Source organism: Vulpes lagopus, chromosome 1 (genome assembly GCF_018345385.1).
Source record: "Vulpes lagopus strain Blue_001 chromosome 1, ASM1834538v1, whole genome shotgun sequence".
Classification (NCBI taxonomy): Eukaryota; Metazoa; Chordata; class Mammalia; order Carnivora; family Canidae; genus Vulpes; species Vulpes lagopus.
The window spans coordinates 106048747-106076661 of NC_054824.1; the positions used below are offsets into that span (position 1 = coordinate 106048747).

At 58.3% G+C, this 27915-nt stretch overlaps 1 protein-coding gene across 10 annotated transcripts in view; it reads left to right on the forward strand.

The window, feature by feature from the left end:
- CTIF (cap binding complex dependent translation initiation factor) overlaps window positions 1-27915 on the forward strand; it is a 284428-nt gene that overhangs the window by 191784 nt on the left and 64729 nt on the right. For 8 of the 10 annotated variants that reach the window (XM_041761953.1, XM_041761893.1, XM_041761943.1 and 5 more), the window contains 2 exons: window positions 682-1174; window positions 3797-4096. In XM_041761953.1, the coding sequence (XP_041617887.1) occupies window positions 682-1174; window positions 3797-4096 (793 nt within the window). The remainder of the gene's footprint in view (window positions 1-681; window positions 1175-3796; window positions 4097-27915) is intronic. The other 2 variants (XM_041761927.1, XM_041761937.1) reach the window with 1 other exon arrangement.

A 27915-nucleotide genomic window follows, 5' to 3' on the forward strand; every position in this document is an offset into this window, starting at 1 on the left:
GATTAATTTAATCCCCTCTTTAAAGACCCTATCTTCAAATCCAGTCACATTCTGAGGTCGTAGGGATTGGGGCTTCAACATATGAATTGAAGGGGATGGGGACGCAAAATTCAGCCCATAACAACCTCTCCTTGCGTATTTTGTCAGTGGGCTTAGGGGGTTGAAATGTCAATATACCCCCAAAAATGGTTGCTTAACAAATGATAGAACTTTACAAGAGCCATTATGATGAAAATTCATTAATAGGATATTTGTTACCAGAAGCAGGTCTGAGTGTACATCTTTGCTGGAACACATGTGCCTGGAATATGTTTGGAAGATGCCCCCACAAGGGTAACCATTGCTTCCAGAGTAGCTGCAGGGTGGCTGTGGCCCAAGTCAGAAGGATCTACTCCTCTAGGGCTCGTTTTAACTCTGCTCCCCACACATGTGCTGACGTGTGTTCCAATAAGGGAATAAAATAATACTTTAACGCAAGGACCCATTTGAAGCCCTCTGTAATCCCAGGGACCTGCTGTATCTGCAGGCCCTACAGAGCCTGGCACAGAGGAGGTGCTCAGTAAGGGAGCTGAAGGAATGAACCGGTGAACGACTGACTCAGTGAACCGCTCTCCTAGCGCTTCGCCCCGGGGACCCTGAGCAGTTCTCCCAGTGACCCTGTCTCTCTCCTTTGGTTTGCAGACGGCAGCAGAGACCTCCAGGAGGGAACAAGCCCCAGCAGCACAGTGACCACCAGCCGGGCAGTGCCAAACACAACAGGGACCACCAGAAATCCTACCAGGGGGGCTCGGTGCCCCACTCCTCAGGAAGGCCCACCCATCACGGCTACAGCCAGAACCGGCGCTGGCACCATAGCAACATGAAGCACCCACCGGGCGACAAGGGGGAAGCAGGCACCCACCGCAATGCCAAAGAGACCGTGACCATGGAGAGCCCCAAACTTGAGGACGCCCTGGGGGACACCGGGCACAGCGGCCTTGAGCCCCCCCGCAGCCCTGATGCCCCCACCCCAGGGGCTCCTGAAAGGCTGCCCCCGCAGCAGCCAGGGGGTCCGGAGGCTGAGACAAAGCGTAAAGACAGTGTTATTCCCGAGCGCATCGGGGAGCGGCCCAAAATTACCCTGCTCCAGTCTTCCAAAGACAGGCTGCGGCGAAGGCTGAAAGAAAAGGTACCGGTAATTGAATTTTTGTTGTTCTCTTGCACCAGGGAGGACGGCACGAGGTAGGCACTTCCGTGGGTGGGCTCGGGTTTGAGGTGGCCCATCACTGCCGGGGGGACACTCGGCCACTCGGCGGCAGGCCCGGGCCAGTTCTGCGAGAACCCCTCGAGCACCTCCCATGGCTTTCTAGATCCCATGGGAGGCCCAGGTGGGCACCAGCCACAGCCTGAGAGGGAAGTAGGGAGGCAGGTGCATATGCCAGAGGAGGATGGGACGGGTGCCGGGAAGGCCTGGCTCTCTCTCCAGCCTTCTGTGTGGTCAGACACTCACTGCCCTGGTAGTGCAAACAGGGCATTTGGAGGAACCTCAGAGTTGATACAAGGTGGACCAATGCTTCTCCCCCAGGTAAGTGCCAGCCTGCTGCGGTCCCCGCCCAGGTGGAGAGGGCAAAGGTGAGTCAGGAAGAGTGCAGCAGACCTCAGCTTTGTGTGGTTCTCCTCCTTCATCAGTCTGCAGCCAAGGAAGGGCCTAAGGGACAATACTGGAGGAAGCCTTCACCCCTGGCATCCCGCAGGTGCTGCCCTGCACTGGTGCAGCCCTGAGAGTGGGGACCTTCTTAAATGTTGCCTACCCCTGCCCCGAGCCTCTCTTTCTTCACTTTACCCCTGACCCTGGCTTCCAGAGTTGGCCTGGCTCGCTGATTCTGGAGGATATGTCCCTGTGCCTCTAGCCAAGGGATAGGGCTCTGTCACTGGCAGCATCAAATCCACTCACTCTCTTACCCTGAGGAACCATTCCCGAGAAAAGCCGATTTGTCCCCAGACCTCCCCAGAGTCCTCCTTCTGGGGCTTCTGCAGAGCTCGAAGCTCTGGGCATCTCCCCGGCCCCTCTCAACTGCCTGCCCTCCTCTACCTTTTGCCCGAGAAGCCAGGCCCAGTCCACACTCTGGCAGGACAAGGCAGGTCAGGCCTCTCCCCCAGCCAGGGCTTGAAGCTGAGATGCTGCTCCTGGCATCTTCATGGCCCCGAGCTCCCACCACACTGCTCCCTGTGGGGCAAGCAGCTGTGAGGTCCAGGAGGAGAGCTTCGCTCATTTCCTTACTTTTCAAAGGTGTAGCCATTCCCAGCTGGTGGCCAGTATGTCCTGTTCTCCTGAAGACCTTCCAAGACCTATTCCCACAGCCTGGCCAGGGAAGGGAGGTTATTAATTACATTCCCTCTGTCTCTACTACATGTAGCTGTAGAGTCATGGAGGGGAAATAGCACAGGCTTTGGAGTCCAGCAAACCAGCTGGTGCTCATTCTGCCTTTGACTGCCTAGGTGACCTTGGGCAAGTCACCTAACCTTTCTGAACCCCAGGTGACTCATCTGTACTCACCTTACAGACAAACCATGAGGATTCAATGCCATGACACGTGGAAAGGCCTCCTGAGTGGTGGTTATTTTATATGCAGACCGCTCTTCTGCCCTGGGGCTCAGATAGATGGAATATGTTTGGAAGATGCCCCCACTATGGTAACCCAGATAGATGGGCAAGGAGGGGATAGAACCCATACATGGGTTTCAGGGACTCTCCTTCGGGGAGCCCGCCTAGATTCCTAGGCCAGGAGGACATTGGCGTAAGTGGTGGCAGGGCTCAGGAAAAGCTGAGCCCTGCCACCAATCTCATCTCACCAATCTCCTCATCTCACCAGTGAGTAAACTGAGGCCCAGAGAGTGAAACCACTGCCCACAGCCCTATGACTAGAAGCAGAAAGCAGGTTCTAGCACCCTGGTCTCTGCCTCCCAGCCTAGAGCTCTCCGTGTTGAGAACAGAGGGACAAGCATGGGACCTCCCTTTGTATCCCTTGACCCTGCCCTTCTGCCCTCTCTCATATGCCAACAGGTAGGGCCATTACATTCTTGGCCATCAATCTGTGGCATTTGAATAGATACTTTGGAGTTCGTCAGATACCATTTTCTTCCTTCTCCAGCCTGGGTCTGACTCACTTGCCTTGAAACTTCTTGAAGGTGTTGAGTTTGTTGTTTGAAATTTCCTTCCTGGGAGTGGCAGTCGATTTAGTGGCACGTTGCAGAATTTCTTGGTGGATAACATTTGTTCTAGAAGTCCAGCAGGGTCTCCACAGGGCACAAAACCAGGGCCACAATTGTCCTTGGGCTGTAGGAACCAGGAGTCTGGAAGATAAGATTTAGCCATTCCATGGACACCTTTAACCAAGGTAGCAGGCATTCTGGATACTTCCCTCCTTCCTGCCCTCATTTTCCCTTACACTCAGTATTTCATTTGTTATCTTATTTCATCTTGTACAAACCCCATTAAATCATTTCTAGCTTGAGGCATTTTATGGGTAAGTAGACAAACACAGCCAGTATATATGAATCCTGGGTAAGTGCTAGAGCTTGCAAGAAGGATCAGCCCCAGATGCTACGGGAGCCAAGAGAAAGGTCAGCAGAGGACCCTGGGGCTCGAGGGTCCCTGGTGGAGGTCAGTATTCCCAGAGGTGCCAGACCCCAGATTCAAGAAGGTAGGATTAGATCCGTTCTAAGGGCAGCAGCCCTCCCTCCACTGGTCCCCCATCCCCCGCAGTAACCTCGGCTCCACTCAGGTGTGCCTTGGTCTGTCTTCCATGCCCCCCAGGACGAAGTGGCCGTGGAGACCACCAACCCTCAGCAGAACAAGATGGACAAGTTGATTGAGATCCTGAACAGCATGCGGAACAACAGCAGTGACGTGGATACCAAGCTCACCACCTTCATGGAGGAGGCCCAGAACTCGACCAACTCTGAGGAGATGCTGGGAGAGATCGTCCGGACCATCTACCAGAAGGCTGTGTCTGACCGCAGCTTCGCCTTCACAGCCGCCAAGCTGTGTGACAAGATGGCACTCTTCATGGTGGAGGGGACCAAGTTCCGGAGCCTGCTTCTCAACATGCTTCAGGTAGGCAGACACCACCTGCCGTGCCTCCCCTCCCCAGACCCCCCCCCCCCGCACCCCGCTGAGGGTTGTTACTAGAGAGAAGGCTGCGGATTCTGACCACGGGTGAACTTTCCCCAAGTTCCACCCCAGCTTGATTAATTATAGAAAATAAAGAGTCACTCGAGGGGCAAGGGGCAAGTGTCAGATAGGCGTGTGTTTGCGTTCGTGCTCCATGGTTACGATGGACCGGTATAATTTTATACGTGTTTCATGTTTAACCAGCCCTTCCCTCTTTCTATTTCCACGATAAGAGAGCTGACGCTTGGTCTTAACCAGTCTCTATGTTTGACCTCTCCGCGTCCCAGCAGACGCGAGTATGCTGTGGACTTCTCTGCCCCCTCTTCTTCCTGCCCTGGACCACGACCCCCCGCCCCTCAGCCCCCGGAGGTGGTGTAACTGGTGCTTAGATGGCTGTGAGCAGAAAGCGTTTGATCTGGCTGCCGATACACTAAGCTTCCCGGGACCACTTTTGAGGCAGAGGGAAAGCCTGGAGATCAGAGACTGTCTCATTCCTTGGTGCCTTCTCAGAATCCCTCCAGAGAGCTCAGTCCCAATTCCCCTACATTTCTTCCTCCACGGTGCTGGCGTGCAGTGCTGGTTTCATCAGCATCGGCTGATGTGTCGTAGGTTCCGGTGTGGGCACTAGGCTGAGGCTGGCAGGCAGGCCCTGGTGCATCTCATGAGCTCGGGTCCAGTACCCACTCTTCTGTCTCAGGTCCTAGCAAGTGAACTGGCGGCATCAAGGAGCGGCAGCAGGTGGCATGGCATGGCCACCACGCTGGGGGACCCTCGGCGGGGGAAAGTTGTCTTGACCCTGACTTTGTACCTGGGACTAGTTGGGATGTGAATTGGTTTCCAGCGCAGGTCACGTAGGACAGGAGGCTGGGAGGTCCGACAGCAGAGTTGCAGGGCTGGAGGGGACCACCTGCAGGTCTGTCTGAACAAGCACAACAGTGTGATGGGTCACCCAAACCACAGCACTTCCAAGAGGTGCAGGGGCTGTCTCCATGATCTCCACCCAGACACCAGGCGCTCACCGAGGCACGCGGTCACCCTGGGCTCAACCACCTGATTCGACATCTGCTGTCTCCTCCCCCGTCACGGGGAGGAGGGAGCCCCCTCTGTGTGCTGCCCATAGGGCTCTTCACTGCTGTCCTCCCCTCTTCCTGGGGAGTCTGCTCATTGCAACCTGAGACCTCGCTGGCCAGCCCTGGCTATTTCTTTCCAGCTCCAGGCCCCGATCAGGTTCCCATTCCTGGATCGCCCACGCTCCCCTGGTGATGAATTCCCGCATTACCTGAGGGATTTGCACATCGGGCATGTTCCTCATGGGCCGGAATGTCCTGGGAGTGTGTGGAGGGCAGCGGCAGCAGGGAGTGGCCTGTCTGCCACGTACTGCCAGGCATGGGGAGTTAGGGAGGGATCGGCCTTCAGCTTTGGCTCTTGTTCTTTTTCAGAGAAGGGCCAGACTTGTAGACAATGGCTGCCAACCCCAAGCAATGTCACCGGAGCTGGTGGCGGAGGGACAAGACAGGGTGTAGGGGCAAGTGCACCCAGCTGGGAAGGGCGCTGGCCATGGGTCCGCCCAGGTTCCAGCCCGGGTCAGGCATTTTGTCCAACCATCTATGATCGGAGCAGCCTTGCCCACAGTGTCTGGCAGGACGTCCGTCCTGGGACATGCTCAGCCACAGAGGGGTCCGTGGCATACCTGCCTGTCCATTGGCCGCAGGACGGGCTGGCTGAGCACAGCAGGAAGGAAATGTGTGTGGCCCCCCTGGACTCAACGAGGCCTCTTTGTATCCTCAGCTAATAATGTCTCATGGAAATAGCTTTGCCAAGAGACACAGTCTGGCAAACATGAGCGCGGGGCAAGAACACTAACCTGAACGCCGGGAGATGGGGCTTCTTGACCTGGACGAGTAGTTGTCCACTGGAGCTGGGCCTCGGGAGGGGCTGGGCTGGGCTGCAGGGCTCTCATTAGTGTCCCTCATGGGTTCCCGCTGCCAGAGATGAGTCAGGGGCCTGGAGATCGGGCACGAGGGGCCCCATGGGAGCCCCTCCTCCCTCACTTTCTCTGAGTGCTGCCTCTGCAGAAGATGGTCCAGGATGCCCCTTGTCCTCAGAAACCCACCCTCCAACAGCCTGGCTCTGTGACACCTACGGCTTGTGCTTTGGGAGCTAGCCCAAAAGACCCGGCCCTCCGATGCCACCTTGTCTCTGGAGCAGAGGACAGCTGTCGGTCCCACATCTGCCATTTGCCTGGGTGGAAGATTAGTGGGTCAGGTATTTAGAAATCTAGAACTCCCCAGCGGTCCCCATGCACCCCCTCTCCACCACCTGCAGCCCCGGCTTTCATATAGGCTGAGGAGAGAGCCCCTTGAAGGCCCCATGGGGAGGCTGGATGTGCTCCTGATGGGGAGGGAGTCAATTCTCTGGACACGAGGTCCAGAGGAAGCCAACCCCGTGGGTCTGATTGGGCGTCCTTGGGACCTGCTGCTTCCCTCTGGCCCCGAGGAGGTGGCAGATGGAAGTCAGCGTCCCAGGCAGTATGATTCACGGCCATCCACCACCCCAGGCTCACAAGGTACAAGAAAAGAGGGAAGCGGATGTGGCTCATCAAACCCCACTTGCCTTCTCAATGCCCACGGGGGTGGCTTTTTTTCTTACTTGCCTTCATCTTCTAGCAGACCTGGTTTGTATCCCTCTCCTGGCCTGGGCCGGGCCCACCCCAGGGCTCTTCCCTCCCTTTTCTCCCTCTGCAGTTCATACTTAGCTCCATCCTCCCCAGGCCCACTGCCATTCAGTGGCCTCAGAGATGCCCCTCGTGTGGCCAGACAGTCTGCTGCCTTGATGTCAGAGCCCCAGCCTGGGATGCTGGCTGCAGTGGGGCAAGGGTGTGATGTGCCCTGTAAACACAGCTCTCAGCACGGGCTTTGGACCGTGCCCTCCTGGGCGGACTGCTTTCGCTGCCCAGGTTTCGGCTCTGGGGGCCAACAGCATAGCAGGAGAGGGGCAGGCTCTGCTGTAGTGGACCCTTTGGCAGAGGCGTGAGAGCTGCCTCCAGGAGGACTGGGGTGCAGACCCTACAGGGTGGCAAGTGGGGCCAAAGGGAGGTCAATGGACCTTCCACCCTTCCCAGCCAGACTCAGCATCGTCATCTCAAGGAGCCCCGGTACACTGCCCCCATAGGCCGAGACAGTGCCAGAGACCCTAGGCTCTCAGTGGACCCATCACCCACCCCAGACCTCAAAAGTGGTCTTTCGGTTTTGATGTTTCTTGTAAACATAAAAATTCTACTTAGTAAACAGACATTTCTCCAACGTCTGTTATGCGATAGGTCAGTGCTTCTCAGACTTGATTGTGCTTTCGAATCACAATTGTGGTATTTCACTTAAATGCAGGTCCTGGTTTGGTAGCTGCGAGCACACCCTGAGCTCTTCTTCGACCGGGTCTACCTAGGTCGAAGGTGATGCTGGTCCTATTGGCCCAGGGACCTTACACTTTGCAGTCACGAGGCATTGTATTGGGTGGCTGATGGTCTGTGGGTGACGGGTCAGCTTCACAGTTGGGCCAACTGAGGCGCTGTCTTCTATTTGTGTGATTGTCAGGTGTGGAGAATCCGGCCTGGGAACTCTGAGTTTCAGCCACCAGGTTTTCTGTAGGCCAGTGGTTCTCAGCCTAGGCGTCCATTAGAATCCCGTAGAGAGGAGCTTTTAAAACACCGGTGCAGGGGTCCTGCCCTAGACCAGTCGCATTTGGTTCTCCGGGGACAGAATGGCCATCCTTCCGAAAGAACTCTGTGCCACCCCCTCCCCCTGCCCAGGGATTCTGCTGTGTAGCTGGGTAAGCACCACTTGTTAGGAAGATACTCCAGAGATGCCCTGATTGGGCCACCATGGTCACTTAGGAAACAGCTGGTCCTGCCTGTCATCTGTGAGCCAGTCAAAAAATCTGCACCAGGTACTGGACTCTTTGCTGAGTAGTGTGGGGGACACGGAGCCTGAACTAGTGAGTGGACACCAGAAAGCAGGAGGCACGGCAGCTGGGACGGTGCCTTCACCGTACCGGGCTTCGGGTTCCCGTCTGGACAGCGGAGAAAGCTGTTCCGGGCTGTCCCAGGGGGCCCTTTCTCACACCCCTCCCACCGCTCCAGGGGATTCCTCCTGGAGCCACGCCGCACTTCCCAGGCCGGAGCCCAGAGCCACCTCTCCTCACCAACGGCCCTGTTCCCCTCTGTCCTCGGCTTGTCTCCCCATGTCCTTTCCCTTGTTCTTGGCCTCGGACGTTTGTCGGAGCAGCTATCACATGTTTTAGGAAAAGGACCTCACTCTGAACCTACGTGGCTGGGGTATGCCAGAGGCCAGGCCGCCCGGTGAGGCCGAGGATGTGATCCGATTCGCTGCCTTGCATGTACCACTCTGCCCCCTCCCACCCAGCTCCCGGCCTTGCGTTTGCAAGGTCCCTCACCCACTGGAGTGTGCACACTGATATCCTCTGACCTCCAGGAGAATGTGGGTTGCCTGGGACCCCCGGGTTACAGAGGCCACCAAAACTCGGCCTCCATCTTCACAGGGAATTGCAATATGATGATGGGGTTGGAGTGGGAGGGGGAGGCTCCAGCTTCACGAGGCGGGGGAGAATGACTGTGCCTCTTTTTATGGGACCTTTGGAATGCGAGGAATTGGAGGCCTGAGCTCCCTCCGCCCCCCGCTGCTCTGTCACCACCCCAGGCCTCCCACTTGGGCTCCAGGAGGGCTCCTCTGCCAAGATATGGCTGGGTAGTAGGAGTTCAAGCCCTCCTCTGTTGAAATGTGCATGCCCTGTTTAGCCAAGAGGTGTCTGCATCTGAGCTATGCAGAGCAAAGTATTATTAGAGCAAGCATCAGTATGTCTGGAACCGACCCCAGCTCTCCCTAGCAACCGTTGCCAACAACACATCCAACAGAAGGATGCGATACCTTTTTTGAAAAAAACAAAAAACAAAAAAGGAAAAAAACCAAAAAAAATACTCCTCTCAACTCAAGTCGTAAACACAGCAGGGCTGTTGGGAAAAGAAACGCCGAGTCAGAATCTGGCGTGGGACCAGATTTCAAAATAAATTGCTCTCCACCGGCACCTTCTATAAGATGGTCTCTTAAAAACAAACAAAACAAAACAAAAAATTGGCCTCAAGCTAGAGAACAGATAAACTCTTGCCTTTCTGGCTGGGGTCACCAGGAAGCTCTATGTTTGGGGCTTTGGATCCTCAGAAACTCCACTGGGTGGTGCCAGGGGCTGCATGGGGCTTCCGTGGGGTCTCTGGGAGTGATCTGAACTATGGGTTTTAGGCCCAGAAAGCACACTCAAGATTTCCTGGTCTGGCTGCCCCATCAGCAAATCAGAAACCTAAGACACATCTTCAGGGCTGTATGACACATACACCCTCCTCCTGCCCCATTTCTCCCATCCTCTGTGCCCTGTCCTGGTCTCACATTTGCTGCCTTGGGCACAGGCACTGGGCCATCCTTCTAATTGCTCTCATCAGTGAGAATGTCCTTCTCTCCTAGTTATCCCACAGGAAAATTAAGCTTGTTCCCCCTCACCTACATTCTGGAGTTCCTAACGCCCATCTTTTACAGGGAGATGGGGGAAGAGGAGTGAACGTTGATTCTTGGGGTCATCAGCAGCTCCAAATGTGAAGTCCCTGAGAGCAGGAGTTCTGGCTGCATTGGCATCGGGACTTGGACGTCGTAGGTTCTCAGGAAATGGCTGTCAGGGAGGGACGGAGACCTCAGCCCTGGGGCCGAGCGCTCCCCCGTGTGTGTGTTGGGCTCCCCTCTTCATGAGCCCTTCGTGTGTGAATGTCAGGACTCTTTCTGACCCGGGTCCCAGGACAAGAATCCTTCTCCATGTTTACAGATGAGAAAAGTGGCTCGAGAAAGCTGCAAGCCTTGCCCAAAGCCACGGGGTTGCACCCCATGCCCCAGTGCCACCCCGCAGACATAAGGATAAGGGTCAGAAACTTAGAAAGATCAGGAGTCTGTCTCATGAGGCTGTCCATGGAGATTCCAAAACCCACCCTTCTAGAATAATTCCACTGCACTTGCAGCAGCCTCTGAATCTGAGCTTTCTGGGCCAACGGGGGCTGAGGGTGTGTGAGGAAACCCCTTCCCATCTCTGTTGGCTCTATCCAGATGAACACCCGGGGCTGCTGTGCCCAGGGTTGGGTCCGGTTCTCGGCCTCGCACCCTCTCTGCTCAGCCCTCCCTCGCTTCTGCATGCCCACTGGCTGAGCTGATGTGCACTCCAGGCATGTCAACTAATTTTGCTGTTGGCCCGAGCTGGGCATACCCAGAGATAGAAGCACATTGTTCTGTGCATTCCAGAGCTGAGTGAAGCCCTGGGCCGTACCCACCCCGAGTTCCCCTCCACTGGCTGCTAGAAATCAAGAGGGGATAAAATGGAGGGCTCAGGGCAGTGCAGACCGCTCCCCATGGGCAGGCAGTGCATGGCTGTCGCAAAGACCCACACAAGGCCTTTCTTTAAAAAAAAAAATTAAAACAAGTTGCCCCACCCGCTGGCTGGGGTGTGAGCGCCCCTCGAGTCGCCCACACTGAAGCCCTCGCCCTGAGGCCGTGGGCTGGCACACACACGTGCCCCCAATGGGGGGTGGGGAGCACCAGCCAGTCTGCCTCACTGCCATGGGAGACCAACTGTCACAGCAGCGTGGTGCCCCGGTCTGAGTCGGCGCAGGTACTGCCACTGTACCCGGGTCTGGAGGGGAGCCGGCGCTTGGCCAGTACCAATAGTCCGCCCGACCAGACCCAGCAGGGACACGCTTACTGCCCACCCTGGCCTTAGAATGAGGCCTCCTCTCCAATCCTCTCCCCCCCAACAGACCCGGGGTGCTGAGCCTCTGCTGCACACCTTGCACCATGGTGGAGCCTGCCTGTGGGTCATCGCTGTGCACCTGCCCCACCACGGCCTTCTCCCCATGTGTGCAGGTGGGGAGCATGACTCAGAGGCCCCAGGTTCCTCAGGTTGTTCGACACGGGGTAGGGTGCTGGGGGCGGCAGCATTGGCAGGTGGGGACACGGTGGCTTTCAAAAGCGCTAAATGGCACTTTGGAAGACTGGGTGGGACAGAAGCAGCCCGTGACTTGAACAGGAAAAAGGCATTTTGAATTTTACATCGGAAAATCAGAGGAAAGAAAATGATGATAGACTCTCAGTAAGTCACAGAAGGAGCCCAGGGCAGCAGCTTGCCCGCTAGGATTTTCCCGTCGGAGGCTGCATCCCCTGGAGACTTGGGAGCAAAGACTGTGTTCCTGTCGTCCCTGTGTCCCCCTACCCTGCCAACATGCAGCAGGTCCTGGGCAAGCATCAGGTGGTTGATTCCGGGAGCCTCCGTCCAGTGGGGCCAAAGAGTGTGGGTGTCTGCAGAAGGAATGGTTCAATGTCCTGCTCCTGCCCATCTCTGGGCCTGGAGAGCTTTACCTGAGTCAGAAGTTGTTTCGCTGTCACCCGTGTCCCTTGCCAGGCTGTGTCCCCCTCCCTGCGTGCCCTTACCCCCCATCCTGGCTTCAGTTCCCTGCTCAGTCCCCTGATAGAACTGAGCTGGGCGCTTCCCTGTCTGAGGCTGCCGTGCCCAGGCAGGCCCTGTAGATAAGTGGGTTATAGGAGAAGGCCAGCTCGTGTGTCTGGGGCCCCAGAGGGTCACCCCTGGCTGGCGAGCAGCTCCCCACCAGCACCTCCTCCTCCCCCCTTCCCGGAGCCTGGCCAGCCAGAGCCGGATCCTCCCTGTGGTGCAGCGCAGCGAGTGGCCAGCCCCCAGCCGCCACGGGAATCCGAGCTATGCTAAGCCACTCAGGATCGTAGCGTCGCTGCCCTGCCCAGGCACGGCCAGCCCGGACGGGGCGCCTCTACCTGCCATGGCCGCCTCTGAAAAGCTGGCACTGCCCAGGCTGATGGAAAAAATCTCCCCACAGATTATATAACCACTTGCCACCCTGTCCCTGGCTCCCCAGGGAGGCTCCTGGCCACCACCAAGGAAGAACAGCCGTCCTCTGGTGGGGAGGGGGTGGCAAGAGCTCCCTCCTTCAAAGAGAAGCAAATAGCTTTGAATGACTGACCAAGCCCCTCCTCTGAACCCAGGGTCCGAAGAGCCCCCAGGACACTGCTGTTCCGTCTCCACGGGGCTCTGACATGTGCCTCTGCCCGCAGAGTGACAGAGGCTGGTCCGGGGACCTGGACACGGGAGGAGGGTCTGAGAGGGAGAGCAGCAAGGATGGTGTCGCTGCTGGCTGGTGTGGTCAGGTTCACTTTCTTTAACTGGCTTTTTTTTTTAAATCGTGATAAAATATATGTGATGTAAAACATTTTAGCCACGTTTAAGCACATCACCAAGTGGCATCAGGTACAACCGCAAGATTTCAGGGTCTCCACCACCCTCCACCCCCAGAACCTCTCCTCATATGCCGAACAAAACCCCCGTAGCCTCCGAACCCTAACCCTGCAGCCCCTCACCTTCTGTCTCCATGACTCTCGAGCTCTACACACACGGCGCCTAAGTGTGATTCGTAAAATAGTTGTCCTTCCGTGTCTGGCTTATGTCACTTAGCAAAGTGGTTCTGAGGCCCACCCGTGGGGTAGTACATGTCACAATGTCCTTCCTTGTCACGGCCAGATGATATTCCGTTGTGTGGACCTGCCACAGTTTGTCTCTCCTGTGCGTCTCCTGTGTGTCTCTCCTGTGTGTCTCTCCATGCGTCTCTCGGACGCATGGGCTGTGTCCTCTCCTGGCTGTCGTGAGAACGCCACTGCCAATGGGCACATGCAGGCATCTGCTTGGCCCCCTCTTTCCTTGCTTTTGGGCATACGCTCTCGATGTGGAATTGCTGAATCACATGGAAATGCTACTTTTAACTTTTTAGGAGCTGCCACACCGTCTTCTAGGAGGTCATTTTTGATGGGGGTGAGGTCCTGAGCCAGGACACAAGGAAACAAAATGCCAAGGAGAGACAGTGGGGACACTGCCCGGCCTTGGAATCCAGGGTGTAAGTGGAGAGTCGGGGGAAGTCCAGACAATGGAACAAAAGGGTTTGGACTTTATGAAATAGGACCAGGGAGTCCTGGTTGGTTCTTGAGCTATCACATCCCCAGGTTAACTAAAAATCAGAGAACGGTGTGGACCCGTTCTGTAGATCACCCATCTAGCCGTTCCTTACTGTAGACAAGAGCCCAGAGGGCCAGGGAGGTTAAGCCATGTGTGATGGGTTATAGGATGTTGTGCTTGGAAGCCCCTTACATTAGACAACCCGGAGTTTCAGGTGACCGCGGGGGTCTCTTTGCAGAGGGGGGCTGCCCCTCGGAGGGCTGAGCTATGGTGGTAGGCCTTGTTCCCCATCCCTCTTCTCCGGAGCCTGCTCCCCAGTCATCGGTGTATGAAACGGTGGCATTCCAGCCACCACCCCCACAATCCGGAGGCAGGACACCGAGTTTGCCCGCTGCAGGGCCTGCGGGCCAGTGTGGAAGAGGTGCCACTCCACTTCCTTCTGCGAGTGCCAGGTGCTTCGGGCTCTTTAACCTGAAGCCCCCGTATGAACAGGCTTCCCAGCCAAGGGCAGTCAGCCATGTTCCAGAGGGGGCACAGGGCAGGCCGCCCATGGGGAGCATGAACGGGACTCTGCCCAGCATGGCCCCCACCCTGGCACCGGGGCCCCCCCGTGCTGCTGCAGGCACATCCTCCCCCTCGCCCTTCCTTCCCCTGTACCTGCGTGCGCTGGCCGTGTCCTGGGGGCCTGGCGAGGATGGGGTGACCTATCAGAAGTCAGGAAGTGTTGGGCGGATGGAAAGAGGAGGACCGGGCAACAGTGTGAACAGCCAGCAAGAGTGTCACACTTGTGCTGAACTTGCTGCTTTCAAGGCAGCTGGTTTCCATCGCCCTAGACAAATAAGCGGTCAGAAGTCCTCCCAGCTGCCCTCCAGGCGGCCCCTGAGCCCTCACCAGGCATCCTAGGTTACAGAGTGCAATGCATGGGGCCCTGGGGAGCCCCTGGCCTCGCAGATTATCCTGTCCTTGACTGTCCCTGCCAGGACCAAGCACATCCCAGAGGGCTTGTGCCACCATGCGTGTGCAGGCCTGGGTCATTTGCAGCCAGTCCTGTGAGGCAGAGAGGACACAAGAGCCACCACACTACTCGCTGCATGGTGCCCAGCTCGGCCCAGGGGCAGGGGTGATACGGAGGGGAGAGGATGGCATAGGTAGTACTCGAGGCGGCCAGGCGCCACAGAAGCTGCTGTGTCTGTGCTTGGAATAAGTGCATTCTTGCACAGCTGCTTGTAAGTCAGAGCCCCACGTGGTGGACTGACCCCATCAGACAACGGTCATTGCATTACTCTGGGTGCTGACAACACCCTGATTACCAGGAGCGCATCTCCAACTCAGTGGAGAAGCAGAGTCACTTGGAGCCCAGCACGTAGGCCGCGGACCTGCGGACGACCTCCTGCGCGCAGCGTAATGACTCGCTGATGCACTCCGGGGTCCAGCAACCCCCGGCCCAGCGTCTCACCCTGGTTCTGGCTCCTGTCCCCCGGCGGTCTCACACGCCAGCTGCCCTCCGCTTGCTCTCCTGTAAACTAGGGTGATACTAATACCTGCCTCCTACCCCCGCTCACCCCATGGACATAATCACCGTTAACATCTATCAGAACGCGTAACATTTTGCCCGCATCCTCTCGAGGCTCCTCCTCCAAGAGAAACTTCTGAATTTCACAACATCCCATTTTTTCCTTTGGAATGAAATCCCATTTGTCAGAGTGCCTAGGAGGGCCCCCTCGCCCCCCAGACCTCCTCCGAGCCAGGGGACCACCAACTCCCGCTAGAACTTGGGATTCAGCTGTGGCCTTGTGGTTAGCCCTGGGGTCTGGCTGCAAGGAAAGCCCTCCCAGGAGCTGTGGGGCTGACACTGGGTGCCCTGTGCTCAGCACTGTGAAACCCCAGTGAAGCAGGGGCACCTGCCTCTAGCAGACCATTAGAAGACTGCTGGAGGGCAGAGAGAGCAGTTTTGGAAAGTCAGAGAAGGCTGCAAGCCCTTTAAATGCTAACGGCTCAGGAGGTGGCCTGAGAGAAGAGACAAGATTTGGGGAGCAAGAGGAACACAGGAGGGAGGAGCCAAAGCAAAAGCTTGGAGCTGAGAGGAGCCTGGGGGGCATAGTTGGGGGGGTTGGGTCCCCGGGGAGGGGGCGGGGATGAGGCAGGTGGTGCCCTGCCAGCCTGGTGTCCGGAAGGGAGTCCAGGGAGCACCAAGGGCTCTGCCAGTGTAGACAAGACCCAGTGTGAGGCTGCCCAGCCAGGTGGCCACCCCAGGCCACAGTCGCCACACTGGCCCGTTCACTACAAGCCAAGATGGTTCTTCTAACCCAGACCTAAAGAGTCGCATGCTCCCTGCCCACCTGGGGCCTAGTGGGTCTGGGGTTCTGGCCAGCCTGCCGGGGGAGGGGTGGGGCAGACACCAGGTTCACTGGGCCACGGGGTAGGTGGCCTGGCAGTGGAGGGCAGGGTCCCAGGCAGCCTCCCGTGACTCTCTCAGCCCCTCCCTGCAGACCAGCTGCCCTGGGGAGCATGTGGGTGGGGGTCTCTGTGCAGACCCTGGTACCGGGCCACCTCCTCGCCCTCTGCCCTGCACAGCCAATGACCGCAGAGAGCCAGGGGCGGGGCAGTGTGCAGGGCCGGGGGTGCGGGGCAGTGTCACCAGGCCTCACCCCTGGCCGCCCCCTCCTCTGCGAGGGCACCTTGGCCTCTTCCCCCACGATGCACTTTCCGGCCTGCCCCAGGGGACAGAGGCACCTGGGCCCTTGGTGCTGGGCCTCCGTATCCTTGCGCCCTCTAGGGGTCCACCTCCCCCTGGGCAGCGGGGCTCCGGGTGTCTGGCTCCCTCAGCCCCTCTGGCTCCTTGGGCAGACATGCTAGGCACACAGAATGCATGTCAGCTGCCCACTGCTGACTGCTGGCCACTGGGTTGACCAGTGAAAAGCATCCCCCCCAGCAGATCCCAGCAGACACCTTGGGGTGAGGGTGCAGGTAGGGGGAGGTCTGCGGTGCAGTTGGCCCCTCCTGCCCCTGCTTGCCCTTGCCTTCCTGCCCTCCTGCCCCTGCTTGCCCTTGCCTTCCTGCCCTCCTGCCCCTCCTGCCCTTGCCTTCCTGCCCTCCTGCCCCTCCTGCCCCTCCTGCCCTTGCCTTCCTGCCCTCCTGCCCCTCCTGCCCCCTCCCCTGCCCCGCCCTGCCCCTCCCTTCCCCTCCTACCCTCCTGCCCAGCTCCTACCCTCTTGCCCAGCCTGTGCGGTCTGTGCCCGCCTGTGGGCAGAGTGGCCTGCAGGGGGCGCCAGCACACAAGGCTGGCCTCACCTGCCTGCGGCCCCTCCAGGGCCAACCCAGCATCTTGGCCTCCTGGGGGGTTCCTACCAGGGAGACTGAAGCCAGGTGACAGCCAGGTGACGCCCCTCCCAGCCCCTGCCACCAAGCCACCTTCCCGTGAGCAGGTCTCCCCCCTCCAGCAACCTCTCAGCCCAAGGGTCCTTCCAGCCACACTCCAGCATGATGCTTATTGCGCCAAGTGTCCAGCTGAGGTCCCTTTGGGTCGGGCAGTCACTCTGCAGGGGCTCAGGGTGCGCTGGCTGGGAGCAGACACTGCACCCAGCATCCCCTTTAGAGAGTTTTGTCTGCTGGATGTTAATAGTCGCAGTCTACGCATGGGTCAAGAACGTTCCCGAAAGCCTAGGAAGCATACCTGAAGTCTCACAGCCAGTCAGTGGCAGAAACAGAACAGGACCCTAGTCCCCAAGGGCCCTGGCCCCCTGCCTCCCTAGAATGTGCGCCACCTGAGGGCTTCGGTTGACTGGCGTGTATGGGGAGAGGGGCAGATATAAGGTGACAGGTGACAGGGGATGAGCTAAGAAGGCACCCTTGAGATGACAGCATGACCAGAGCCTTCTCCCTGCAGACTAAACAAGTGATCTCCCCGCCGTCACCTTATGACCGAAAGCGTTGAGACAGTTTCAAGACCAGAGCTCGGGGGTTCCCTGGCCGCTGCCTATCTCCGCGGGGGGGGGGGGGGGGGGGGGGGAAGCTGCAGACAGCAGCAAGTGGCTCCTAGTTCTCCCAGCCAGCCTCAGCTTCTCCTCCGTGGCCGTCCCCCCGATTGGTTTCCAGCCCGTCACCCTGGTGATTCATGAAGAACTGCAAAGAGAAGAAAACTCAGTTCCCTTTGATTTGTTCCTGTTTGGTGACCCCAGGGCCCAGAGCTGCAGCTCTGCGTTCAAGCAGGTCCTAGGGAGCGGGCGCCAGCGGTGCCCTGGGCGTCTGGGCCCCTGCGCGTGCCCCTCCGCTTGCAGCCCCCACGGTGGGTGGTGGGGCTGAGGCTCCTGCGTCAGGCCCCAGCAACGGAAGCCTGGAGGAAGTAGGTCACGCCTCTGATGGGGCCTTGTGCCTCTGTCGCCTGTCTGGGCTGGAGGAAGGGGTAGCGGGACCTCTAACTGGTCCCTTCCTCACTGGCCATGGAGCCCACGAGGACAGGACAGAAGGCCCGCAAAGGGAGAAGGAAGGAGAGAGGGAGAGAGCGAGCCTGCATGCTCTCAGTTCTAACGCTCTAAATTATGGAAGAAGTGAGGGCCCAGGGGTGTGAGTCGTGGCAGTCTGGGTTGCTCAATCCCAGAGGAGCCCTTCTAAGGTTTCCCCGGCACACAGCCCAGAGTGTCACCCCGGAGAAAGAGCCACACTGTGAAAAGCTGTCTTTGCTGCCCCGCCATGCCTTGCCTTTTTTTTTTAAACTCCCCCCATACAACTTGATTTATGATGACCCTTATGCATTTCGGCAGCTGCGGCTTCATTTCAGAATCAGGTTAAGTAGCTGAGAGTTCAAAACAGAAAAGGTCGGGGGGAGGGAGGGGGGTGCGCTGCGGGAAGGCCAGGGACACTCAGTACGGCGCCTTCCCACGCGCCCCCACTGCTGCCTTCGGGGTCACACGCATCCTCTCCCTGCAGATGTGCCTCAGCCACAGACACCTTGGCTCCTCTGCCCTATAAAAGGGAAGCTCGAAAATATGGTGCGTTGGCACATTGCAGCTGGCCCCCCCCCGCCCCCCCTCCCTCTGGCCCGGACAGAAGAGGCCAGCGTTCTTGAGAGCGGCTTGGAATTAGAGCCCCGCAGGGGCAAGATGGCCTGAGGCCAGTTCAGCTTAACAAGCACCTATTGAGCACCCTCTGTGTAGCTAGGGGGCAGGGTGGCAGGGTGGGGCTCAAGGGCAGGGAGGCAGATAAGCTCTGAAGCCCCGTGTGTCCCCTCCCCAGGTGCCTGGGCTGCCTTCCCTGGGCCCACCCCTTCCTGGCTGGCATAGCCCTCGCACACACAGACCAGACCGTGTGTGTGTGTGTGTGTGTGTGTGTGTGTGTGTGTGTGTGTGTGTTGTGTGAAGCGTCCTCCTCCCTGCCTTGATGGAGCTTCTGGCCTTTCGAGTCCTCTCCTTATTGTCGGGCTCCCACATGACCCTGAAGGGCTTGCTTGCAAAAGTTTGTTCTCTGGACTTTGTGCTCTCTCCCGTCTGCTCTGCCCTCTGGGTGCCTCCTGGCTCCGGCCCCAGCGCCAGCCCCGGTCTGTCCCTGCAAACACAAGTCACTGTGTGTGCAGACAAAGCCGTGCGTCGCAGTGGGGGCCGGGCCCGCAGAAGGGACATTTCCAGGGAACTCTGGGGGCGGCGGCCGGGAGGGCAGAGGCGACTGTCTGATAGCAGGGACTCGGCGTCACCGTCTAGGGGACTTGGCTGGGTCCCAGGGGCCAGTGGCTGTGGGTGGTGACTGGGAGAGGCAGCCAGGCTGGAAGAAATCTGCTGGTCGAGTAGTGTAGGAAACGGCCTGCGGAGGGAGATAACACGGCCTGTTCCCTGTGTGTCTGCGCGCCCACGTCTGCCGGCCAGCAAGGCTGGAGCCGGCCCGTCTGAGGCCCTATCTACTGAGATTTTTGTTCTGGGTTGTGAAAGTGACCCATGGAGCCAGCAGCAGGGTTCAGGGCCTGGGAGAGGAGACACTGGCCCTCCCTCCCTGTCGGCTTGTGTTCCTCCTGGGGCTGTTCCTCCCCCAGCCCCAGCCCCAGCCCCAGCCCCAGCCCCACCGGGGAGAAGGGAGGGGGTGGGGCTGGCCAGGAGGCACAAGTTTCTCAAGGTGGAAATAGTTAAAAGGCCTCCTGTCTGTCCGACTGTATCACTGACTTCACATACACACTTGGATCCATCCCCCACTATTCCTGGCTCTCGGTCCCGTTGGCTATAAAATGGGAATTATTTATATCTGCCCCGCATAGCGTGCAGGGGGGTTGGAAAGATCTTAGGAAATTAGGATGTGAAGAGTTTGTAAACCGCCACGCAAATGATTGTAACGATTAAAGTTGCTTGGGGTCCGCTAGGACCACTGAATAAAGACCTGGGTCGCAAGAATGTGGCAGTGAGCCTTGGGGAGGAGGCAGGCTGTGGAAGGTTCCATGGTGGTAGGGGCAGGTTGTGGGGTCCACGCGGGAGGCAGGGCGCAGCCCATCAGGGGCTCTCTGCGGGTGGGGGTCTCTGGCTCAGGTTTGCTGACTTGAGAGGTGGCCTGGGTCCCATGCACGTCTCCAGGGAGACGGGGAGAGCTGTGTGAAGGCCCCCGGCCACGGGGGCTCAGGGCCCTTGGCTGGCTGTTCCAGAGGGATCAGAGTTCAAGCTGTGTTGCAGAGGGATGAAGGGTAACTCTGCCTTCCTTTCTTAGCCTCCGCCGCCCAAGGAGCCAGGTCACCCCATCCCGCCAGCCCCTCCCCATCCCGACCTGGATACCAGCCACGCCTGGTGCAGACAGGGCAGGAAGGAGCGACGGAGGTGGCGGAGCTCTTGGGCTGAGAGAAGTTCACAGTGCCCTGGGGGCACGGATGCCACCCACCCCTGCGCCTTAGCCTCCAGCTTTCCCTTCCTTGGCCCAGATCCCAGGGCTTCTGGGCACCCAGAGGGTCACAGGTCATGTGCCAGGGGCTCTGGGAACTGCAGGCCTACAGCTCCTGGAGCTGGCAGGGAGTGGCTCAGCCTCACCTCCAGCTTGGGTTCCCTCCTTTGAGCCTCTGGGCTGACTTGGCGGGGCCACACAGACTCCTTGGCTCCCTGTGCCTTATAAACGGGGCCGGGGCCGTGTGTGGAGCTTACGGGAGGAATGCCTGGTGCCTGTGGCCCAGGGCAACTGCTGCCCCCCCACCCTCCACTGGCCACTGCACCACCAGCCTCAGGGAACCAGAGCCAGCCCAGGGCAGGACTGGGAAGTGGGGAGCTTCGCCCGGCCGGCCCTTCCCCCCCCAACCCTGGCCTGCCTTCCCAGAACACCCCAGATGACAAAAGGCTTTTCTCCTTTCCTTCTACTCCCCCGCCCTTCCCCTCGTAACCTATACCCACCCTGTGTTCTAACCTGTTAGCGAGTCACGCAGTGTCTCCTGTCTTTGGAATGAGGAAGGACTGGAGACAGGCCCTCACACATGGGGACAGGCTGGGGGGTCCCTAGCTCAGTGGTTCCCCAGTGCCCGTCCTGGAAGGAAGCTCGTCCACACAGGGCGCTGCACCACAACAGTTTGCATACGCCGTGGTTCTGCCAACCGCCCTGCCTGGGAAGGACTGGCCATTATTCTGAGACTGCATCCTTCCTACTCTCTTGGCATTATGTTGTCTTTTCTTTTATGAAATGATGGATGAAACCTCTTTAAAAAATATCCCTAGCAAAATAAAACATTGGCAACCCTCAAATCTTTCTGATCCAAGAAGTCCTGGAGCCCACGCCCAGCCCCCTAGTTGATGTCCAGAGCAGCACCCTTCTGCTGAGCATCCAACTGTCCAGGCACAGGGACAGGGTGGAGGGGGGAGGAGTTGGTAAGTGAGTGGGGCACTGCTCGGGGAGGTGGGACCAGGCACTCCTGAACCTGGGGTTGCATGTCTCCGCCTGACACTCATTTTCAGCTTTACAGCTTTGGGTTTGCAGCCCAGCCCACTTGCTCTGTTCTCTCTCAGCTGGCGATGCTTCCTCCCACACGACTGGGAATGCAGTGTCCCAGCTGCCCACCACTCGCTGCTGCTGTTGGCTGCCACTGGGAAAACCCGGGGACACTGGCCTGGGGAAACCCGGGGGTGGCTGCATAGGCCGCCTCAGATCAAACACAGCACATTGACTCCCCACCCTCGGGAATACTGACTCGGGGCAGCACCCACTGCACTCCCACCAGCATGCATGGCCACCTGACACCCCTGCCCCCCTTGTCTTTCTCATACACACACACACACACACACACACACACACGCAGGCTCTGCCCCGCTCGCATGGATCCACATGCACAGTGGTTGGATAACCTTTATAACGCAGAGATGTGTTCACTTATTAGCTGAGCACCTGCTACGTGCCAGGCAACATGCTAGTGGAAAAATGGAGCAGTCCCTCTGCTGCCACTGTGTTCCTCCTAACCTGGCAGAGACGCACACAGAGAAACCTGCAACTGAGCCCTGGCTGCTAAGTGTTGTAGCAGAGGTGTGCACACGCTAAGAATCTAGGAGAGAACTCATGTGGGAGACCTCAAGTGTCACCAGTCAGAGAAAAGAACACTAGAGACGAGTCTCCGGGGCTGGGGGAATCAAATGGAGAAATGTGTAAAGGAGCATTTTCCAGGTTAACAGATGAGCATAAACAGAGGCTAGGTGCAGGATGGAAGACTGTGCAGGGGCAAAGGAGGTGATATTACTGGAAGGAAGTGTGCATTGGGGGCAGGGGAAGAGAAGGTGGGAGGGAGAGCTGGATCCTAGTTGGGAGGGACACTGTTTGCCCGACCAAGGAGTGGGAACTGTCCCCTTTGATCTTCTGGGTGCCACTGAAGGTTTAGAAGGGAGGTGACATCTCTTGATTGGCATTTTGAATCTCCCCCTGCAGTGGGACAGAGGAGGGCAGGACGAGGACTTTGAAAGGAACGAGATGTCCCATTTGGGTGGGAGAGGTGTGATCTGGAGCCTTCCCGCAGGCAATGGCATGGGACCCGAGGGTCAGGGGCTGACCTGAGAGTGACCTCAGGGTTGATGTGTTGACCACAAGAAGCAAGAAAGAGTGACCTGGAGAGTTTCTGGCTTGAGGGCCTGCAGAGACCCCTTAGCTGAACAAGTGTCAGTGTGATGAGCACGGGGTGCTTGGGTCAAAGTGAAGGTCCAGGGGCCTGCACCTGTAACAGCCACTCCATGCATGCTCAGAGAGGTCCCCGCTGTCACCCTCACTTTTCAGAAGTGTGTCCTCCTATATCTACCCCTTCTCCCCTATGAACACACCTCAGAGAGACTGGCCCTCAGCCCTCGGCCTTTTGCTGCCTATGGGAGCACCCGATTTTCCAGCCCCAGTCCAAATGTGAGCTCTGGGCAAGTGGACAGGTTTGTGCAGGATGGCCAGTGGGCACACTGGAGGAGGTCCCTCCCACACAGCCAGAGCTGCCAGGGGCCTCCAGGGGCCCCCAGGGGTGCAGACAGCAGTGGCAGGGGACTTCCTGAGGCATCAAGGTCACCGAGACCACTTCGTGAAATCAGGTCAGGTTTCACTTTCTGCAATTTTTCTCATTTTGTAGTCACACAGGTTTGGGGCCCGGAAGAGGGAGAAACAGGAGTCTTCCCTGCACTTCTGCCTTTCTATAAGCTTTTTTTTTTCCATTAAAGAAAAAGGAATCGGGAGGGAGGGAAGTACAAAGAAAAAGGAAGACAGCAAATAGCAAAGAGGTCTCAGTGGGGCTTTGCCAGGAGCAGGGGCGGGGTGGGGGTGGGGGTGGGGGTGGGGTGGGGCACTGGTTCAAATGACCTGATCTCTGTCTCTGGTTCCTTCCCCACGTGATGGCAATGATGACAATAGAGCCCTGATGAGGACCATAAAGACCTAAGGCAGTGCCCAGCCTGTGGGGAGCCCTCCACAGGCCCAGGTTCCCAGGTGCTCTGGACATCACGGCCTTCCCCGCATGGTTGTCCAGTGCTGAGTGGAAGCTGGGGGGGACCCCGGCCTGCCTCCGTGAGAAGTGCCATCCGGAGTCACCGTGTCTTCTCTGGCCTTGCCTGCATTTAGCTAGATCAGAATGTGCAGGGCACAGCATCCCGGCAAGGACCCGGAAGGGACAGGAAGGACCCCGCCTGGCTGTCTTCCCTCCCGGGCCTCAGCCAGCACAGCGCAGGGGCTGTCCTCTTCTGTCTTCCAGGATCGTCGCCACCACCCCCTTACTCCCCACCCCTGCCTCTATGAAAGACTTGTGCCAGGGGCGGGGGTGGGGGGCAGCGGATGGACTGGACGACCTCTGAGTCCCTTCCCTCCCTACACTGCAGTAAATCTCCCTTCGCTCACCCTGTCACTCGGTCTGTGGCCTGCTGGGGACCACAACCTGTCCATATGGTTCAGCCAGCGGCCTGGGAGGGGCCCTGGGGATGCTACTGTGTTTGGGGCCTGGGTACCATTGAGGGAGGGGCGGGGCTGGGGTTGGGACAGGCTGGGAGCAGCTGTGAGGGGTGCCAGCAGGAGACAGATGATGGAGATGCCCCTGGTCCCCCGGCCTCGCCGTTTGTGAGGGACGAGTGGGCAGGAATGGCCAGGATGGGCTTGGCCACGTTGGTTTACGTGCTAGGTACTGAAGGAGTGAGAGAGAGGTCAGGGAGGGAAGGAGGGAGGGCCATGACCCATATCTGTCCTCAGAGGAAAACTATGAAGTAGCAATGGGCTTTCACAAGTGAACCCTGTCTGTGTGGGCTGCTCCTAAACGCGGGCCACGTGGGGCGCCTGGGAGGCTCAGCGGTTGAGCATCTGCCTTCAGCTCAGGGCATGACCCCGGGGTCCCAGGGTCGAGTCTCACATCAGGCTCCCTGCATGGAGCCTGCTTCTCCCTCTGCCTGTGTCTCTCTGGGTCTCTCTCTGTGGAATCCTGGGACCCGGACAGGGTCCTGAACCTTTCTAAGCCTCCTCCCAGAAAGGAACAAATCCCACACATTCAGGTTTCTCCTCCAATCTAAAGGTCAGAGGGCATGTCTCATGAATAAATGTAAAATTAAAAAACAAACAAACAACCCCAGGCCTTGCAGCCCAGCTCTAGGTCCTAAGTGCAGCTGCCCCCCAGCAGGTGTTGCAGCAGGGACCCTGATGAGCCCCGGCTCTGGGTCTCCTGGGTCTCCTCTCTCGGTTGGGAACCACCCCTGCCCCCAGAAAGGAAGAAGGGGCAAAACGTGTGTGCATGTGTGATTGTGTTGCCACATTGCACATTCCAGCTCCTGGACAGTGTGCGTCTCGCTGCTCACTGTCTGCTTTTCTTCCCAAGGTGGCGTGTTATTTAGGTGAGGGGCTCCTGGCTGTACAGGGTGTTTTCGCGGCCCCCACCCCGACTCCCCGCCCCTCTCTGCCTTGGCCCCTATGGCACAGAAGTTCCCCGGGCCCTGGAGGGGCCGAACTGCAAAGCAAAGGGAGGCCCACAGCCCTGTGCATTTGGAGGTGGGTCTTTCTCCGCCCCGCCCCCCCAGGGAGGGGGCTGTCCGTGGGGGCTGAGGGCAGAGCCAGACGCCCGCCCAGCTGCCTGGGAAACGCTGCTCTGGGAGAGGGTGGCCATTCTTATGACCTTGAGTAGGAGCTGCCCCTTCTCAAGGTCTCCAAATAAGAAACACCCCCCCACACACACACACAGGACCTTTAGATTGGAGAAGGAGAAACCTGAATGTATGGGATTTGTTCCTTCCCGGGAGGAGGCTTAGAAAGGTTCAGGACCCTGCCCTGGTCCCAGGATTCCACATGTAGTGCGTGCTTATGTGCCCTGAGGAGGGCCATCCAGGCACCCACGCTTCCGCCAAGGCTCAGGATACTGAGTTCCAGGGCCCACTCTAGGGAGCAGTCGGGGTGAGCCAGCTCTCCTTCCTGGCCTCCCGTTTAAGTCAACGGCCTAAAGCATTTTAGGGCCCCTCGGGTCTACCCGGGAGTCCCGTGACCCGTTCCTCCCTTTTCCCTGAGTGTCTCAGGACCACGCCTGGAGCATCCCCCACCCCAACTCCCTGCACACCTGACCCCCAGGGGCTGCATTGCCAGAAAGAACTCAGGACGCTGGAGGGGGCAGAGGACTGTCCCCTTAGACAAGGTTACTGAGTCTGGGAGAGGCAGAGATGTGACTACAGTAGGCACAGAACACAGACCTCGTCACCATCACTGTAAATTCCAGAACTGTGAAACCCTAGGGTCCTCCTTGGACCGGCCACTTTAGGAGAACTAAAAGGAAGCACCGCTGCGTGACACGGGAGAGGACTCCTCATCTCCCTGCAGAGGCAGGCCCAACGTGGGCACTGGTGCTGGGAAGGCAGAGATCTGCGCGAGCATGATGACTCGGGACGAGCCACGCAGGCCCCGTGGGCACTGACAGCAGAGGAGCTCCGGGCTTCCTCCCGTAGCGGGCCCTGAATTCAGCTTGGGGTGCTCCAGGCAGACGCAGGAGATGGGGGCTGTGCTGTGCCTGGGGGACATGGCAGGGATGGGTGGGTGGAGTCCCCCCACACAGGGGGGCTCCCAGGCTTCAGACCCTCATCTTCAGCACACATATTCATTCCCTCCATGGCTCCTGCAGCCCCGTCCTCAGTGGGGAGCACTGAACCCCCGGAAAGCCCCACATTGTTTCCTTTGGGTTTGAGACTATCGTAGCTGCTTTGTACTTTGCTCTGACATGGTGGGCGATAGCACGAAGTAGGGAGTCCCAGCAGGCCTGGGTTCAAATTCCGAGTCTAGTAGTCATGTAGTGTTTCTGGATCTCTCTACAGCCTGAATGTCCTTGCTAGTAAAGTGGGGGTGATTATCATACTCCAAGGGGTTGCTGGGGAGATTAAGTGTGGTTACCATGTGATGGGCTTAGTACAATGCTGGCCCTCCCTCTGGGCTCATGACACAGGCAGTGACTCAACTGGACTTTGCTCAGGAGAACAATGGAAAGATTTTGTGATTTGATTCGAGTTGTCTCATGGGCACCGATAATACCACGGGGCAGGTCCTGTGTGCAGCTCTGGGGAGACACCATCAAGTATAAATCAGGGATGTCCCCTACTCACGGATCAGAAGGGTCAATGTGAAAACATCCACTCCTCCCACGTTGATCCCTAGATTCAACGATCCCAAGAAAACTCTCAGCAGGCTCTTTGGTGGAGACTGGCCAGCTGCTTTTGAAATGTATGTGGGATCACTGAGGACCCGACTATCCAAAGGGTATTCTCTTGAAAAAGAGAAAGTTGGAAGAATAAATGGGGGGCTGCTTTTTGCTTAAGGCTCCCCTGGGAAGAGGGGACATAGTGAGAGACCCTCAGGCCTGCGGGACAGAGGTTCGTGTGTGTCAAAGGAGGGCCCGATCCCTGGGCTTCCAGTGTTGGCTTTGCCATGTGCAAGTTCATGATCTTAAGCCGCATACTTGTAACCTCTCTGTGGCCTGGGTTCTCCTTAAAATGGGAATCATCACAGTGCCACTGACATGGAGCTCTTAAGGATAAAGTGAGGCAGGCTACGAATCAGGTGCATTCCACCAAAACACCAAGATCAGACTCATTGCTTGTTGATCTGGAGCTCCTGACCTGGTAGCAACCGTAAGACACACACACGGGGCCATATCTTCAGAGGGCCATGTGACTGGGACACTAATAATGCCTGGAAGATTCAGAGGGCGAGAATGTCACCAACGGGTTGGCAGCAGACCGGGCAATGAAAAAGCAGAACCGTATAGAGCTCAAGCATACGAACCGCCCTCCGCACCCAAGGCTGCCCACTGGATGCTGGGGAGGGCACGGACACTTGAAGGAAGGCCACGCTTCCCAAAAGATGAGGGCCAGCGCTGAGAACCCGAGCCCTGGCAGTCCAGCCTTACCTTTTCCACAGCCAGACTGGGGAAGTAACTTGCCCCAGGTCACTGGGCTGAGGGTTCAGGGTAGAGGAAGTTGGAAGCAGACGGGGAGTGTGGACAAAGCCCCAAGGACAAGGAGCTGCAAAGGTGTCCTTGGGGCCGTGGGAGAAGCTGAGTTCGAGGCAGGCATGGTGGGTAGGAGGTGACCAGCAGGCCTGAGTCACCCAGAGGCGGCCGCCAGGTCCAGCAGGACACCCCACGGGGCCCCCTGGCCCAGGGCCAGCTCGGCCGCCCTCCCAGACCCTGGATACACGTACCCCACCAGGCCTGGAGCCATTTCCTGAAAGACTGAGAAAGCTCCCGGAGCCGGAGGGCCGCCTCGGCCAGGGGCCGGGCCAGGTCTCACAGAGCAGAGGCCTGTGAGGGGAGGACGTGACCAGCGGCTTTCACTCTCAGAGGCTGGGGATTTCAGAGGAATGCAGTCAATTCCTGCTCTGAAGTTCCCACTTCAGACCCCGCCCGGCCAGAGCCAAGGCCACCCCCAGTCACCACCCTGCAAACCGAGAGGCACCTTGCCGGCTGTGGCTGCGTCTGTGTGGGGGGACACGTCCTCCTCGGGGCCTCTGCAGGCCACCCACTTCCCACTGCTCCCAGACGGACCTCTCCTTGCGGAGGGCCCTGGGCGCCCGCCGGCCAGCTTCCCCCATCTCCAACGTTTGGCCCCAGGCCTGGCACCCCGCACATGCTGTCCACCCCGGAGAGCCTTGGCTCCTGAAAGTGGCCTCCTAGGAGTGGCACCCCGGTGTCTCCGAGGTCACGAGCAGACCCGGGGAGGAAGGGGAATTCTGTAGGAGTCCACACAATGGCTGGAGCCAGGCTGGAGCATGGGGCCTGT